Source organism: Macaca thibetana, chromosome 8 (genome assembly GCF_024542745.1).
Source record: "Macaca thibetana thibetana isolate TM-01 chromosome 8, ASM2454274v1, whole genome shotgun sequence".
Taxonomy (NCBI): Eukaryota; Metazoa; Chordata; class Mammalia; order Primates; family Cercopithecidae; genus Macaca; species Macaca thibetana.
The window spans coordinates 60,333,802-60,352,454 of NC_065585.1; the positions used below are offsets into that span (position 1 = coordinate 60,333,802).

Here is an 18,653-nt window from a genome sequence, read left to right on the forward strand (position 1 = left end):
TGGGATTATGTAAAAAGACCAAATCTACGTCTGATTGGGGTGCCTGAAAGTGAGGGGGAAGATGGAACCAAGTTGGAAAACACTCTTCAGGATATCATCCAGGAGAACTTCCCCAACCTAGTAGGGCAGGCCAACATTCAAATCCAGGAAATACAGAGAACGCCACAAAGATACTCCTCGAGAAGAGCAACTCCAAGACACATAATTGCCAGATTCACCAAAGTTGAAATGAAGGAAAAAATCTTAAGGGCAGCCAGAGAGAAAGGTCAGGTTACCCAAAAAGGGAAGCCCATCAGACTAACAGCAGATCTCTTGGCAGAAACTCTCCAAGCCAGAAGAGAGTGGGGGCCAATATTCAACATTCTTAAAGAAAAGAATTTTCAACCCAGAATTTCATATCCAGCCAAACTAAGTTTCATAAGTGAAGGAGAAATAAAATCCTTTACAGATAAGCAAATGCTTAGAGATTTTGTCACCACTAGGCCTGCCTTACAAGAGACCCTGAAGGAAGCACTAAACATGGAAAGGAACAACCGGTACCAGCCATTGCAAAAACATGCCAAAATGTAAAGACCATCGAGGCTAGGAAGAAACTGCATCAACTAACGAGCAAAATAACCAGTTAATATCATAATGGCAGGATCAAGTTCACACATAACAATATTAACCTTAAATGTAAATGGACTAAATGCTCCAATTAAAAGACATAGACTGGCAAACTGGATAAAGAGTCAAGACCCATCAGTCTGCTGTATTCAGGAGACCCATCTCACACGCAGAGACATACATAGGCTCAAAATAAAGGGATGGAGGAAGATTTACCAAGCCAATGGAGAACAAAAAAAAAGCAGGGGTTGCAATACTAGTCTCTGATAAAACAGACTTTAAACCAGAAAAGATCAAAAGAGACAAAGAAGGCCATTACATAATGGTAAAGGGATCAATTCAACAGGAAGAGCTAACTATCCTAAATATATATGCACCCAACACAGGAGCACCCAGATTCATCAAACAAGTCCTTAGAGACTTACAAAGAGACTTAGACTCCCATACAATAATAATGGGAGACTTCAACACTCCAATGTCAACATTAGACAGATCAACGAGACAGAAAGTTAACAAGGATATCCAGGAATTGAACTCATCTCTACAGCAAGCAGACCTAGTAGACATCTACAGAACTCTCCACCCCAAATCAACAGAATATACATTCTTCTCAGCACCACATCGTACTTACTCCAAAATTGACCACGTAATTGGAAGTAAAGCACTCCTCAGCAAATGTACAAGAACAGAAATTATAACAAACTGTCTCTCAGACCACAGTGCAATCAAACTAGAACTCAGGACTAAGAAACTCAATCAAAACCGCTCAACTACATGGAAACTGAACAACCTGCTCCTGAATGACTACTGGGTACATAACGAAATGAAGGCAGAAATAAAGATGTTCTTTGAAACCAATGAGAACAAAGATACAACATACCAGAATCTCTGGGACACATTTAAAGCAGTGTGTAGAGGGAAATTTATAGCACTAAATGCCCACAAGAGAAAGCAGGAAAGATCTAAAATTGACACTCTAACATCGCAATTAAAAGAACTAGAGAAGCAAGAGCAAACACATTCGAAAGCCAGCAGAAGGCAAGAAATAACTAAGATCAGAGCAGAACTGAAGGAGATAGAGACACAAAAAACCCTCCAAAAAATCAATGAATCCAGGAGTTGGTTTTTTTTGAATAGATCAACAAAATTGACAGACCGCTAGCGAGACTAATAAAGAAGAAAAGAGAGAAGAATCAAATCGACGTAATAAAAAATGATAAAGGGGATATCACCACCGACCCCACAGAAATACAAACTACCATCAGAGAATACTATAAACACCTCTACGCAAATAAACTGGAAAATCTAGAAGAAATGGATAATTTCCTGGACACTTACACTCTTCCAAGACTAAACCAGGAAGAAGTTGAATCCCTGAATAGACCAATAGCAGGCTCTGAAATTGAGGCAATAATTAATAGCCTACCAACCAAAAAAAATCCAGGACCAGATGGATTCACAGCTGAATTCTACCACAGGTTCAAGGAGGAGTTGGTACCATTCCTTCTGAAACTATTCCAATCAATAGAAAAAGAGGGAATCCTCCCTAACTCATTTTATGAGGCCAACATCATCCTGATACCAAAGCCTGGCAGAGACACAACAAAAAAAGAGAATTTTAGACCAATATCCCTGAAGAACATCGATGCAAAAATCCTCAATAAAATACTGGCAAACCGGATTCAGCAGCACATCAAAAAGCTTATCCACCATGATCAAGTGGGCTTCATCCCTGGGATGCAAGGCTGGTTCAACATTCGCAAATCAATAAACATAATCCAGCATATAAACAGAACCAAAGACAAGAACCACATGATTATCTCAATAGATGCAGAAAAGGCTTTTGACAGAATTCAACAGCCCTTCATGCTAAAAACGCTCAATAAATTCGGTATTGATGGAACGTACCTCAAAATAATAAGAGCTATTTATGACAAACCCACAGCCAATATCATACTGAATGGGCAAAAACTGGAAAAATTCCCTTTGAAAACTGGCACAAGACAGGGATGCCCTCTCTCACCACTCCTATTCAACATAGTGTTGGAAGTTCTGGCTAGGGCAATTAGGCAAGAGAAAGAAATCAAGGGTATTCAGTTAGGAAAAGAAGAAGTCAAATTGTCCCCTGTTTGCAGATGACATGATTGTATATTTAGAAAACCCCATTGTCTCAGCCCAAAATCTCCTTAAGCTGATAAGCAACTTCAGCAAAGTCTCAGGATACAAAATTAATGTGCAAAAATCACAAGCATTCTTATACACCAGTAACAGACAAACAGAGAGCCAAATCATGAATGAACTTCCATTCACAATTGCTCCAAAGGGAATAAAATACCTAGGAATCCAACTTACAAGGGATGTAAAGGACCTCTTCAAGGAGAACTACAAACTGCTGCTCAGTGAAATAAAAGAGGACACAAACAAATGGAAGAACATACCATGCTCATGGATAGGAAGAATCAATATCGTGAAAATGGCCATACTGCCCAAGGTAATTTATAGATTCAATGCCATCCCCATCAAGCTACCAATTACTTTCTTCACAGAATTGGAAAAAAACTGCTTTAAAGTTCATATGGAACCAAAAAAGAGCCCGCATCTCCAAGACAATCCTAAGTCAAAAGAACAAAGCTGGAGGCATCACGCTACCTGACTTCAAACTATACTACAAGGCTACAGTAACCAAAACAGCATGGCACTGGTACAAAACAGAGATATAGACCAATGGAACAGAACAGAGTCCTCAGAAATAATACCACACATCTACAGCCATCTGATCTTTGACAAACCTGAGAGAAACAAGAAATGGGGAAAGGATTCCCTATTTAATAAATGGTGCTGGGAAAATTGGCTAGCCATAAGTAGAAAGCTGAAACTGGATCCATTCCTTACTCCTTATACGAAAATTAATTCAAGATGGATTAGAGACTTAAATGTTAGACCTAATACCATAAAAATCCTAGAGGAAAACCTAGGTAGTACCATTCAGGACATAGGCATGGGCAAAGACTTCATGTCTAAAACACCAAAAGCAATGGCAGCAAAAGCCAAAATTGACAAATGGGATCTAATTAAACTAAAGAGCTTCTGCACAGCAAAAGAAACTACCATCAGAGTGAACAGGCAACCTACAGAATGGGAGAAAATTTTTGCAATCTACTCATCTGACAAAGGGCTAATATCCAGAACCTACAAAGAACTCAAACAAATTTACAAGAAAAAAACAAACAACCCCATCAAAAAGTGGGCAAAGGATATGAACAGACATTTCTCAAAAGAAGACATTCATACAGCCAACAGACACATGAAAAAATGCTCATCATCACTGGCCATCAGAGAAATGCAAATCAAAACCACAATTAGATACCATCTCACACCAGTTAGAATGGCGATCATTAAAAAGTCAGGAAACAACAGGTGCTGGAGAGGATGTGGAGAAATAGGAACACTTTTACACTGTTGGTGGGATTGTAAACTAGTTCAACCATTATGGAAAACAGTATGGCGATTCCTCAAGGATCTAGAACTAGATGTACCATATGACCCAGCCATCCCATTACTGGGTATATACCCAAAGGATTATAAATTATGCTGCTATAAAGACACATGCACTCGTATGTTTATTGCAGCACTATTCACAATAGCAAAGACTTGGAATCAACCCAAATGTCCATCAGTGACAGACTGGATTAAGAAAATGTGGCACATATACACCATGGAATACTAAGCAGCCATCAAAAAGGATGAGTTTGTGTCCTTTGTAGGGACATGGATGCAGCTGGAAACCATCATTCTTAGCAATCTATCACAAGAACAGAAAACCAAACACCGCATGTTCTCACTCATAGGTGGGAACTGAACAATGAGATCACTTGGACTCAGGATGGGGAACATCTCACACAGGGGCCTATCATGGGGAGGGGGGGAGGGGGGAGGGATTGCACTGGGACTCATACCTGATGTAAATGACAAGTTGATGGGTGCAGCACACCAACATGGCACAAGTATACATATGTAACAAACCTGCACGTTATGCACATGTACCCTACAACTTAAAGTATAATAATAATAAATAAATAAATAAATAAATAAACTGTAAAAAAAAAAAAAAAAAAAAAGGAAGATACACTAATTCCAAGTTTGTATTTACTAAATAATATTGCTTCAAATATATAAAGCAAAATAAAGAACTAAGAAGATAAACAGAAAGATCCATAATCATAATTCACATCTATTAATAACTGATGGGAAAGAAGACAAAAATCAATAATGATGCAGAAGGTCAGAGTAATTCAATTAGCAATTTTTGCCTGTTTGATACATAAAGAAGGATGCCCAGAACAACAATAGAATATATGTACTGTGTGTCAACTATGTATAGAACACTAACTAAAACTGACCATATCTAGGGCTATTTAAAAGTTCTCATTGAATTTTAATTAATTTTATGATTTATTATTCTCTGGTTACAGTGAAATTAAGCTAAAATCAATTTTTAAAATTAAAATTTCAGTAACAAACCTCTCAATAACCCATGGTCAAAGAATAAATATCGACATGAACTAGAAAATATTTATCAACTAAATGATTCTGAAAATATGACATACTAGAACTTGTGGGATGAGGCTGAGCCTGTGCTCAGAGAGAATTACAGACTTATATGCTGTTTTAGAAAACATGAGAAGCTAAAAATCAGTGATCTATGTCTTCATCTATGAAGTTAGGAAAAGAGTGGCAAATTAAACTCAACAAGTAGAAGAAAAAAAATAAGGATATTATTCCAGAGTAATGAAGCAAAAATGAACATGCCATAGAGAAAATACACAAAGCCATAATTTGGGTACTTGAACAGATGACTAATCTGACTTAAAATCAAAGAGTTAAGGGAAAAATTATCACTATTCTGATTCAAAAATAAAAAGATATAACCTAAAATTCTTAAGAATCTTATGCTAATATATTTGATAATGTGTATCAAATGTATACTTTTTTTGAAAGCTTATTTTTCCATAACTGACATAAGAAAATATCTTTAAAATCTTGATAGTACTTTTCAATGAAGGCAATTAATCAGTATCAAAGATATTTCCACAAAACATTCCAGACCCAATTGGCATCATTGATGGATTATCCAAATGTTATGAAATATTACCAATCACATGCAGATTCTTCCAGATAACAGAAAAAGTAAGACTACTTCCTAGTTTGTTCTATGATGCCAACATCTCCTCGACAGTAAAAATGACATGGACATAACAAGAAAAAAAAATTATAAGTCAATCTTTCATCATGAACATAGAGGTTAAAGAAAAATGCAAGATAACACTTTTTTTTTTTTTTTTTATCATGTTGGGTTGATTCCAGAAGTATGAGACTGATTTCACAATCAAAGATCAATTGTAGTTCATCATACTAACAGAATAAAAGGGAAAATAAAAATTCATTTTAATGTGTGCATGAAATGTAGTTGATACAATTCATCATGATTTCCCGGTAAAAACTGTTAGCCAACTAGGAATAGAAGATAACTTCCCTAATTTAATATAGAGTTTACACACACACACACACATACACACACAATCCTATGATAAACAATAATATCAAAATATTGACAGGTTTCTCATGTAATGAGATAAAGATACCTACCATCATGATTGCTCTTCAATATTATTCTCGAAGTGCTATCCTATGAATAAGCAAGGAAAGAAATGTGTACATATTGGAAGATCATAAATAAAACTCATTTTTTACAAGAGACATTGCTGGACACATACACTGATTTAAAAATCTATAGTAAGCTTAAAATTTATAAGTGATTTTAGAAGATCATAAGTACATCAATAAATAGATCAGGAATAAACAATTAGGAAATATGTCCAAAATGGTGTCATTTACAGTATTTATCAGTATTATTTATGATATAATATTTGCAGCATATATTTAATTACATGTAAATTGAAATGTGCGTTTGTGTGTGTGTGTGTGTGTGTGTGTCCGTGCACATACATATATACATATACTTGATTACTTAATATATGTTCAGAGGGACGTTTCAGGGCAGTTAGAAATCAAGAGTCTCTTCAACAAATCCTGTGAGATTACTTGATATTCATATGGGAATGAGTGAATCTTTTTCACTACCAAATACCATACCAAAAAATTCAATTCCAGAGGTAGTAAAGTCTAAATGTGAAGAGTCAAACCAATATAAAAGTCCCTTAAAAGGAAACACAGAAGGATGTCTTTATGGCCAAAGAGGAGGCAAAGATTTTTTTCAACAAGACAGAAAAAGCAGAAATCATCATAATTATTTGGTCTTTTTTGGGATCTTACTGATTAACTAGTCCCATAGCTTCCCCACAAATGAGGAAATTAGAGCCAGAGAACATAAATTCTTGTCACAGGACCAACACCTTCAGAAAGCTAAAGATCTAGGACCTGTTTCTCTAGTTTTCTAAATTCATTTTTAGAAGGCATTAAACAATAGGACTTAATTGGATGTCTAGCCCTTTTGCCTTCTTTTGAGACTTTGTATGTCCCAGGAATTGTTCTTAACCGTTTTACACATATTGATGCATTTAATCCTCATAACTCTATGAGGTGGGACCTATTCTTATATCTACATTTTACAGGCAAGACAATAGCAGCTGTTTCTTTAGTAACTTGTCCAAAGTTCCACACGTCCTAAGTGGAGAGCTAGGATTCTAACACAGGAATTGTGAGTCCTGAGCCTTAACTCAAAACCACCACCTTTCACAAACATTGCAAGCTATATTTCAATTCTGTGTTTTGGTTTCAATTAAAATTACTTAAGAATTGCAGTCTCTAAAGATTTTCTTCATGATTATACTCAATTTGTTTGCCACCTATTTTAGATTAACAGTTAAATTCAAATCTACATTTCCTAACAGGCCTCCAAAAAACCTTATAATACTTTTTATTTAAAATTCCAGTAGCACTTGACGTGTGTTACAAAATACCTTATCTTGAGTTTCCCACTTCCTATTGTGTATTGCTTCATAGGTGAACATTTTACTTTACAACTGGCCCATAAGCCTTTCTTAAATGAATTTACAATACTTCATCCTTTTATGGTATTTGATCTGTATTACATCATGCTTTATCTTGTATTTACCATCTTCATCTGCATGTTATCTTACGTATACATATTTTACTCTACACTTAGAATATTTTCCAAGAGTAGTGATCTATTTTGTTTTATTATTTTACTTTATATTTTATTTTATTTCATTTTGGTGGGTTTGGCATATATTTTTATTCTCTTTTATAATTTAATATGTGTTGGCAAGCATCTACAACAACACATGCAGTGTTGAAAGAATAAATATTTCTCGTAGTAAAGCACTCTAAAATTAGTTCATAAATGACTTTCAGACATTTTATTCCCCACATTGAAGGACAACTTCAGACACTGATTTTTTTTCTATTTTTTAATATATTATTTAGCTTTGTACTAGGGATTAAGTAACAAACAAGTTAGAACTAATAAGATCTTTAAATGTTGCTCAGAAGTTTCCAGTGATAGTTTTAATGAAAAAACTTATTTACAGTCTCTACCACTGCTTTCACTAATTTAGGTTCAGTGATTGAGTCAAATAACCAGTTTTAGAAATAGAAAGCAAATCCCCCGGGCTTTCTATCATCTGTGGGGCCATGTATCTCCCTGGCTGACAGACCGTTAGTTCTATAATTCACTCTATCGTGGAAGCTTGCTAATTAGCATTTGTTTACAGCATTTTAAGGAGCTCCGTTTAATTACTGAAAACTTTGAATGTCTGTTGTGCTTTATAACCCAGATAGTATTGTTTTTGTTACTTATTAATTTATGACAGTGAAGGATGAGGATGAAGACTTCCTCAACAATTACCAGATGTATATACACATACATACACACCTTGGAAGCAGAACTAAGGAAACTTACAGTAATTATGCACAATGTTGGAAGAAATTTCTGAGACTTTTGTTTTCACAAAAACCTGCTCTCTTTAAGTACATTATAGAATTCACTTATTTGTAAAATGGGCTTAATTAAATCTACTTTTTAGCTTCCTTGAAGGATGTTGGAAAGATAATTTTTTAAAAATGTAATGAAGTGTACTTTGATCTTCTTTGAGAAGGTTGATGAGGAAAAAATGACATATAAATAAAAAATATTATTAGTACAAGCCACTGATATGGGATGGCAATATGTTTCCATGAATCCCAGAAATGATGAAACAAAAGTGATTTGTACTGAATACCATTTCATAAGTAAGTTTCATACTCCCACACATTTGCACACCATTTAAGTCCCTCCACAGCCTTGTGAATAGAATTTTTTTTTTTTTTTTTTGAGACAGGATTTCACTTTCACTGAGGCTGGAGTGCAGTGGCATGATCACAGATCACTGTAGCCCACTACCTCAACTTCCTGGGTGCAGGTGATTCTCCCACCTCAGCTTCCTGAATAACTAAGATCACAGGTGCATGCCACCAAGCCCAGCTAATTTTTGTATTTTTTGCAGAGATGAGGTTTCACCATGTTGCCCAAGCAGGTCTGAAACTGCTGGGCTCAAGCGATCTGTTTGCCTTGGCCTCCCAAAGTGATGAGATTATAGGTGTGAGCCACTGCACCCGGCCTGTGAATAGAGTTTTTAAAACAAATATAGTAGTCATCTCTACATAGCATTCTTCAATTGATGAAGTACTTCACATAATCTGTATAACATAAAATCTGTTAGGAAAGTTGGATGTTTAAAATATAGGAATGAGTTGAACATGTAGGCGGAAAAAGAAAGCTAGCATGGTGAATAGTTTCAAAGGTTGTTAAGAAAAATTCCAAGATTTATATATTCAAATATTTTTGTACACTTATTGCAGCTAATATTTAAAGTAGCCGAAGGACTAACTTTTGATTTGTATCTTCAGGAGTGGAAGTTTTGTTAACCTATCAAGTTAAGAAATTATGATAACAATATCTTCTTTAGACACTGAGGCAAAAGCTAAAAATTATCTTTTTTTCTCAGTCCAAATGGTAATAGAATTACATAATGGTGCCTTGCTGAAAGTGCTATTTATTATCTGCAGCATTCTTTAGATGTTTTCTACAGGATTTTTCATGACATAGAAATCTCCATAAGGTTCACGTGCTTGTTTAGGGGTTCTGCGGTAGACTACTTTGTCAAAAATGATTATTCATACTAATTTCACCCCAGGCTCTTTGTCAATCTGTCCTTGCTAGATGCTCAGACACTCCATCTAATTTGAAGCTAGAGACATATGTAGAAGAATAATACTTACCAAAATGAAACAGGATGGATGCTTGGTAAAACTAATGCATTTGTTAGAGACAACATCAACTAGGGATGCTGCGGTTCTGTCTTTGTCTTAACAAGTTTTTAGTGTTGTTGTTGAATAATATGTATTTGAAGATCATCCTAAGCCTCTGAGTAATCTTGGTACTCTGTATTTTTCACTTAACACTTCCATGATGCTTTCTTTTTCTTCATCATTTCTAGTGGCGATTAGACATGTTTGAATGGAGGGATCTAATGAAGAAAAATCACACCTCTAAAAGGCAGTGTATTAAAGATGTGAAGAGACAGAGGACTTTATAACAAACCGGTGATGTAAGTGGGTAAGCCATGGTCATGAATAAATTGAAATTGCCCTGAAATGTGCTTACTGAGTTTTATTTTCTGAGAAATTGGAAAAGATACATTCTTATTATAAATTATGAGTTACTGTCAAAATAACTCAGAGCATTGTTTTAATATAGTTTATCCTAAGACCATTAGAACATTTCTGAAAATTAATGGCGTTTATTTTGGTATGATTACCCTAAAATAGTAAAGGTTAACTGGAGTGACTTTGCCTTCCAGGAGACATTTGGTAATATGGAGACAATTTTTGGCTGTCACTATTTGGAAGGGATACTAGAGGTATCTTGCAGGTAGAAGTCAGGGATCCTACTAACATCCTACCATGCACAGGACAGGCCCCACAAACAAAGCAAAATCAGTGAGAGTAACCTTTCCACTCTCAAAAGTATTATTGTTTGGATGACAGACTTTATGATCACTCTGCTGAAATGGAATAAATTTCTGGAAGGAGAAATAGTAAAAATAATTAGGGTTAGAAAACGTGAGCCAACAATCTTGCACCACCATTTGTGTGATACAGACTAAGTTCATTTCTCTGTGCTTTGGCTCCTAGCCAGCAGAATGGGCATAAATACTAATATTACTTCTTGGCATTGTTGTGAAAATCAAAGAAGATAATATGTGCATGAAAGAACTTTGACAATGATGAAGTGCCATGCAAATATACAGCTATTAATAAGAGGAAACTATGAAAGGATGACATTTTAAGGAATGTGTAGGAAGTTTTTCATAAATAGAAATCTTTCTTCAAACCAATATATCATTCACTCTAACCTTTGAATAAAGTATGTATGTGTTAATATTTCATGCTTATTAAATACTGGATTATATTTATAAAAAACTGAAATCAGGCCTATGGAACAGTTACCTTTGGAATGTCTGTTGAAGGATTTCAAGGTTAAATTCCTAGTCTCCTTAGCAAGCTGATCACAACCACTTTGTCTTCACTTAACAGCAACCCCAACTATATCGTCTAGCTTTCTGGGGAAGTTGCAATTGCCCCTTCTCCTTCCTTCTTTTCCCTGTTCTCTTCTTATTCCTCCTCCTGCTTCTTTTTCTTCTTCCTGTGGTACTCTTTTCAATGTGAGGGACCCCTTTAGACAAGTCCATCCATTCCTTCAACTAACCATCTATCCAACCATTCATCCAGTACATCTTCACTGAGCATTTGCCATGTAAGTGTGTGTATATATATATACACACACACACATACATACCTATATATAGTCCATGCCCTAAGAAACTTATAGCTTAGAGAGAGAAGGGACAGATATCAATTACAAAATAATAAATATAAAAATACAATTGAAAAGAAGACACTTGCTTGAAAGTATAGTAAAACACTTCAGCTAGCTTTGAGGGAGACAAGTAGGTTTCACTAAAGGACTGAAATTTCATTTGAGATTTGAAGAATGATTAGCCAGGTAAAGGGGATAAAGTGGGGACGTAGGGTGAGGTGGTGCAGAGTTTCATAGGGAAGAACATTCTGGGCAGTCAAGATAGCATGTGCAAAGGCCCTGTTGGGTGACAGAACACAAGTTGTTCAAAGAACTGAAAGAAGTCAATTTAGCTGGAGCTCTAAGCAAGGCTGAGGGGGCTATGATGTGAGTCTGCAGGTGACAAAGAAACAAATGATGTAGAAACTTGTAGCCCACAGCAAAGGTTTCAGTCTTTTTTTCTGAGAACAATGAGAAATCCCTGAAAGTTTTAAAAGACAGTGACATGATTAGATTTGCATTTTGAAAAGATCGCTCTGGATGCAAAACAGTTGGGGATAAAAAGATGCTTGAAATCCATTGCTCTCAGCACATGCTTGACAGGAATTGTTACAAGCATTTGAATGTTCTCTTCTTTGTTCTTATGCAGGAAATCTCTCCAACATCTTCCTCTCTACTAAGACAATTCCATTACTTTCTTCAGGATCTAGTTAAGTACATTCACCATATTTACTTTAAAATTTACAATCTCTATTCATCATGTCCCCACTTTGAAATCTTTCTGCATTTGCAAGACACTTACAATGTGATAAAATTAATTTAATTCTCTGCTTTATATATTCTTTTCCCAAAGCAAACTTTGCTTCTTAAGGACAGGGGCCTGCATATGAGTCTCAGGACAAAAATGATTGCTTTAGATAAATTAATTTTCAGTGTTTGGTTCCTCCTACTATCAACAGCTGACTTGTCAAGTTCATAAATTGTATCTTTCACAAGCATTGTAAGAGTAAAATAATAATCTGAATATAAAGAAAGACATTGCAAATATTTTATTAGAGCATGTTTGTAATCAAGCCAATGTAATCAGTAGATACATAAAACTGGCACTGTCTAGTCTGAGTCTCTAACCTCTGTATAACATTTTGTGTGAAAGGACACTTCGTGTGTGACTACTCATAAAAATTGTCTCTATTAAGCATTTAAAAAGTTTTTATCTTGCACATGTGTTTGAGGAAAAAGTTCTAATGACTACACTTAGATTGAAGAATGAAATAAATATTTCCAATATTAACAAACTTAGAATTCAAACTCAATTAAATATTAAGAGGATATGTTAAATTTTACCTGCTAATATTTAAATTGTATTAAAATCAATTAAATAACCAAACATAGACAGACAGTTTTATGAGGATTTTTACATTATAGGAATTGTGATTTAAAAAAATTCTGAATAATTTCATAGATATATTCTGACTTTTTAAGACTCCTTAAGTAATATGAGTCAAAATGCAATCTTTTTCTTTTTTTCCACAGAGGGTTTAGTAGTGTTCTATTATATATCAAAGACAGGAAGTTAAGAATACAAATGGATACTCTCTATCATGGTGCAAAAAATGTGCCAAACAACTGGAAATGTATAAGAAAATAAATTAAATTATGGCCAAGTGACCTATAGTCTTCATAAAACTTTAAGAATGCACATTAGGATGTTTAATTTTTTCTGGTACTACTGATGTATAATTTTTAATCTCTAAATTATATATAAACATTTTAAACATGTAGTAAATAAAATACTGTTCCTTTTCAGAAAATGACATACAAATACACATTATTTGAGATCAAATAAGGTAATACGGGTAAAGTACTAATCCAGTGCACGATCTAATCAACATTAATTTCCTTCTCACTCTTAAGAAAAAGAAGAATGCTTAGATCGGTTGTTGTAGCTGATACTAATAACAATTTCATGTAATAACGGCCTATTATTTCATCCATAAAAAATGTGCTTCATATTAAGAACTTGCTAGGGTTTGTTGGGGGGCAGATTAGAAAGGGTTTATTTGGGAATCAAAAACCTCAAGAAGCAAGTGATTAATATGCTTGAACCGAAGTTTTGCTCAAATCATCAAAAACAAAGGTATGATACTTAAATCTAGAAATGTATACACATCCTAGAAACTAAGGGTCTTCTTCAGGACATGATGGAGGAACTAACTTCTATAGGGAACAATTGGAAGATATGCCTTTGCCTGAGTTTCTAGCAACACAGGTAAAACAAACAAACAAACAAACAAACAAACAAAAAACGGTGGATATGGTCAAGTGCTTGACCTAAACAAAATTGTTGGATAAATTGTAACGTACTTGCTTTGTATGAAAAGTCATTCAGCTTGGAGAGACGTAGTGAAAGAAGAGATTTGAACTAAAGTCTAAGACTTGGTTTCAGGCACAAAGTGTGATTACAGATGATTAGGATATATGCTCTAAAGAGTTACCTGAGGACAAAACTAAGAGAGGATCTAAGAGGAATGACTGAGAATGAGAAATGGTATCTTAAAAGAGGCACAATTTAACTTTGTGCCTCTCAAAACAGAGCAATTTGGTATCATTTTCTTCCTTGGGTTTGTGTAGGTAAGGCACTACATTGTTGGTGTGGTATTTATCTTTGTTCATTGCATTCTTCTCAAAAAGACAATCAACTGAGTAGTGATAGGAAACAGAACTCCAGAAGATTAGCTGTAGCTCATTAAAAAGTGAATCAGACTTTTAATTGATCTTAAACTGATGGTTAATTTTTTCAAACAACAAAAATAATTAAATGCATTTCCTCAAGTATTTGTTAGTTTCGTAACAATCAGGATACAGACAGTAAATAGAGCTTGCCCTGAAATGTGCTGGGATATGGCCCTGAATTAAGACTTTCAACTTAAAAAGAAAAACAAAAATGTCAGAAAATTCCCATATCAAAGTAAGCAAGCAGAATGGAGGCACTAAGGAAAACAAAAAGACAAGTGGAAAATACACCAACGTCTGTTGAAAAGCACTTCCTTTATTTCCTTTCTTTAAAATATAGAAAGTTGGATGGGACCAATGTAAATTAAAATTATATTCCTATCTGATAGTGATTTTTTGTAGTTAAATATCAGGCACTTACGCAAAACATCTTTTGCTTTTTTCCCTCAAGACTATTACCGCTAACGTCTCCCACATTTTAATGAATTCCATACCTTCCCAAATAGTTTTAATTGTGTTATATCGTGTGATAATATTCACAATATTCTTAACACTCTTCTAGCTTGACTTCTCTATACTTTTAACTTGCTTCTTTTGTATGCTTCTTCAGCTTTATATTTGTGGTCATGACACAGGTAAGATTATACATTAAACTATGTAATCTAGATGCTGATAGGTGCCATGAAAAAAATTAACACAGAGTAATGGAATAGACAGTGAAAGAAGGAGAAAGGTGACTATTCTATTTTAGATAGGCTAGTCAGTAACAGCCTCTCATTGCAGGTAAATTTTGAGCACAGCACACTCAATAAAGTAGGGAACAAATAATTAGCAAAGACCTGTTGTCTGAACAGAGGGAATAGCAAATACAAAGCCTCTGAAGTAGGAACAATCTTGGAATGTCTGAGGCATTATCAAGGCAGCCAGCATAACTAGAGTGGTTCAAGAAGGGAGAGAGAATAAGGAGATAGAATTGAAGATGTGGCAGTGTAGAGCATTGTAGGTATGGTATAGAATGTGAATCTTATTCTGTATGAGAAAGGCATTAGAGGTTTAAAGGAGGTTAAGAACATAATCTGATCTATGTTTTTAAAAGACACTCTGGCAAGAGTAAAAAGAAGTGGACCAACAAGGGAGTTATTTCAGTGCTCCTGAGATACAATAGTGGCCTGTATGAGATGGCCTTTAGCACACATATAAAAGGAGATTGCATTTGGAATATATTTGAGATATATTGACAAGTGAACTTGATGATCGAGGAAGTTAAGAATCAAAGTTGTTGTAGTTGTTGTTGTTGTTTTTTTTAAAAAAAAATGGATAAAATGGGGATTCCCTTTACTGTGATGAGGAAGCTTGGGAGTGGAGAAGGCTGAGGGTGTGGAAAATCATGGGTTTTGTTCTGGCCATATGAAACTGAAATGCCTTTTGAGTATCCATGAGAAGATGCTGTACAATGAGTTTGATACATGAATCTAGAGAGAACAGGAAATATAAATTGAGGAATCATTACTATATTAACTGTATTTTTTTCCTAAGGTAGAGAAACATCTAAATAATTATCTGATTTTTATTTTTATCTACACATTAATTATAAAATATTTTTTCCAAGTTTTTAATTTTATTTCAGACTTCACTGTTTCCCTTTCTGTGAAAAAACTACATTGTTTCTTGAATGTTAGAAAGAAATCTGATTATTATGCATGATTATATAGGCATAATATACAAAATCTTTAAGTAGATTTTTAAAATGTGAATTATATTCCTTTCCCAGTTCTAAAAATTTACTTTCTTTTGCTATTTTCTATCCCTTCTCCTCCAAAACACAGGAAATGAGGAAAATGCATTAGGCTCTCAAATCAAATGCCGTAAGTATAACAAGCGAAGTTATTTTTTGCATAGGATAGTGTTTCCTGGAAGACAGACGCTATCTCAAGTCAAATAAAGTTAAATCTGATGCATATTTATTATTTGCCTGGCTGTGTTAGGATTGGTGGAGGTAATAAGTATTGCAAAGTCGCCTTGATCTCAAATTTATAAATTTATAGAGAAAATAAGATACCTATATATAAAACAATATAAGGATGAAAAAATATGAATTATAAATATAAAATCACTCTAATTGGTTAAAGAAGAGGTAGAAACAACAGTGGTTTTGGGTTTTGAGAAATAAAACAATTTCCAGATATATGAACAATAACATGAGATCCATGTCTGAGCATGACTTACCAAGTGGTTGGCCGGCGATGACTCTGGCATTTTCTCCAGCCACTGCAGCTCTTGCATGTCGCTCACTCATGTACTGTACAAATGCATAACCTTTGTGAACGGAGCATCCAACTATTTTTCCATACTTTGAAAAAATGGCTTCAATGTCAACTTTCTTGACAATTGCCGTATTTAGATTGCCAATGAAAACACGGGAGTTGATGGACTTGGGGTCATTCTTATTGGTGACATTGCTTGTCTGTGTTTTGCCAGTCATGATTGGCTCTCCTTGCTTTAATCCTTAAACAAACAAACAAAACAAATAATCAAAAGCTAAATCATTAGATTGAATGGGTATCACTGGCTTTTTAACAGTTTTTCAATATTACACTCAGGAAAACTCCAATCCCTAAGTATTAATAATTTTCTTGAGAAGAAAATTAATATATTTAGTAATATAAAAGGTAAATATTGCATTGCTAAATACAGTAGAAAAAACTTATAATGACAACATACAGTTATAAAAATTCTTGATTTGTTAATGACTGAACATTTTGCAGTCGTTTTTATATTTAAGTCTATCTATTTTGCAAAAGAAAGTTTGAGGAAAATCTGCCTTATTCTATCAACAGCAACCAAAAGTCCAATATGGCTAAGGTCTGATGATAGATGTATTACAGAAATGTAACCTCCATCTTCTGTTTGAGTACATGCATTTTTATTTTTTATATTTCTATAATAGGTAGACATATTGTCTATTTCAATATCAGAACCCTTCTGTCAGAAACAACAGTTTTCTCCATTAAAGGCTGTGGAAAAGAAAAAATGGTATTAGAAATTTAATTTGAAAATTTAACATAAGAAAATCATAATTTTAAAAATAAGCAACTTAGCCAGAATACTATATATGCTATTTATTTGAACCAATAGCACATGTCAGTTTCATAAAAACACAAAATAAAACATATGAGCCAATGTTCATCAATGATCAGCAAATTAGGAGATTAGGTAACTGTTGAAATGTTATTCTTAACTTCACTTTCTAATTCACTTAACTAAGGGCTCCTATGTTGCCTAAAGATTGCTAGTATTTTTCAAAATCATTTTGTGAGCTTGGTAGAATATTTGTGTCTAATTAAATTCAACAAAACTTTTATTTCTAAGTATTCCAGCACATACAGATTTTTAAGGCCTTGAAAATTCTTTCCTTCCTTCCCTCCCTCCCTCCCTCCCTCCCTCCTTCCTTCCTTCCTTCCCTCCCTCCCTCCCTCCTTCCTTCCTTCCTCAACATTTGCTAACAACCTATTTTTTGTCATGCATCATTTACAGTACCTATTATAGACAACATTAAGGCTAAACTAAAATTTCAACACGGTTACAGTCTCTGAATTGATGATCATTGTTGAACATTAGCTAATTGATACCGTTTGTCAGTGACAACTATATTTTTATATGAAGGCTCTCTTAAAATATTACAGCTATAAAAATAAGTGCATCTGATTTTAAGAATCATTTAAAATGATATTTCTAAATTAAACATTAAGGCGGTGGAAGTCTTTAAGGCATGTAAATTGGATATGCTTGAAAATGTACTTATGCATTTAAACCAGGTACTCTTGAAATCAAGAGCAACAAAGTAACATAAAATGTTTCAAATTAAGTTGTTCAATATTACCTCTGGGATTTTTAAAGCTTTACTTCATATTGGACAGCCAACATTAGAAATATCTCCTTATAATGAAGATCAGTTTCACAAACAAAACATTCAGTTATTCACATAAAAATTAAGAGTAAAACATCATTAGAAACAAAGATTATAACACTGCCTTGTATTGATTCAGATTAGCTACATTTAAGTGGTACCTGTACGAATTATTCAAAGTAGAGTTGAAAAAAGGAAAGTTGATATTTTTTTTATCTTGAAATTCGAGCTATTGCATATCTCAAGACAAATGCTCTGAGAATTAATTGAAACAAGAAAAATCAAGGTAGGTAATCTAGAGTCAGTTTCCTTTCTTACCATTCCAGGTCAACATCAGTAATACAATCCATAGAAAGCATACTATTTTGTTTGTGCTCTCATGTGACACATACTTTTAGAAACACCATAGAGTTATTTTTAAGGGTAAACAATTCTTATGGTTGACATTTTATTTCCTGGACAGATATACATTGGTTAAAATGCAAATATAAGAATTTCTAGAATAGATCAGACCTGTGGTTTACAGAG

At 34.2% G+C, this 18,653-nt stretch overlaps 1 protein-coding gene across 5 annotated transcripts in view; it reads right to left on the minus strand.

The window, feature by feature from the left end:
- Positions 1-18,653, minus strand: part of RALYL (RALY RNA binding protein like) — a 715,531-nt gene that overhangs the window by 358,676 nt on the left and 338,202 nt on the right. For all 5 annotated transcript variants that reach the window (XM_050801558.1, XM_050801556.1, XM_050801557.1 and 2 more), the window contains exon 2: positions 16,445-16,723. In XM_050801558.1, coding sequence (XP_050657515.1) covers positions 16,445-16,700 — 256 coding nt within the window. In that variant the 5' untranslated portion in view covers positions 16,701-16,723. The remainder of the gene's footprint in view (positions 1-16,444; positions 16,724-18,653) is intronic.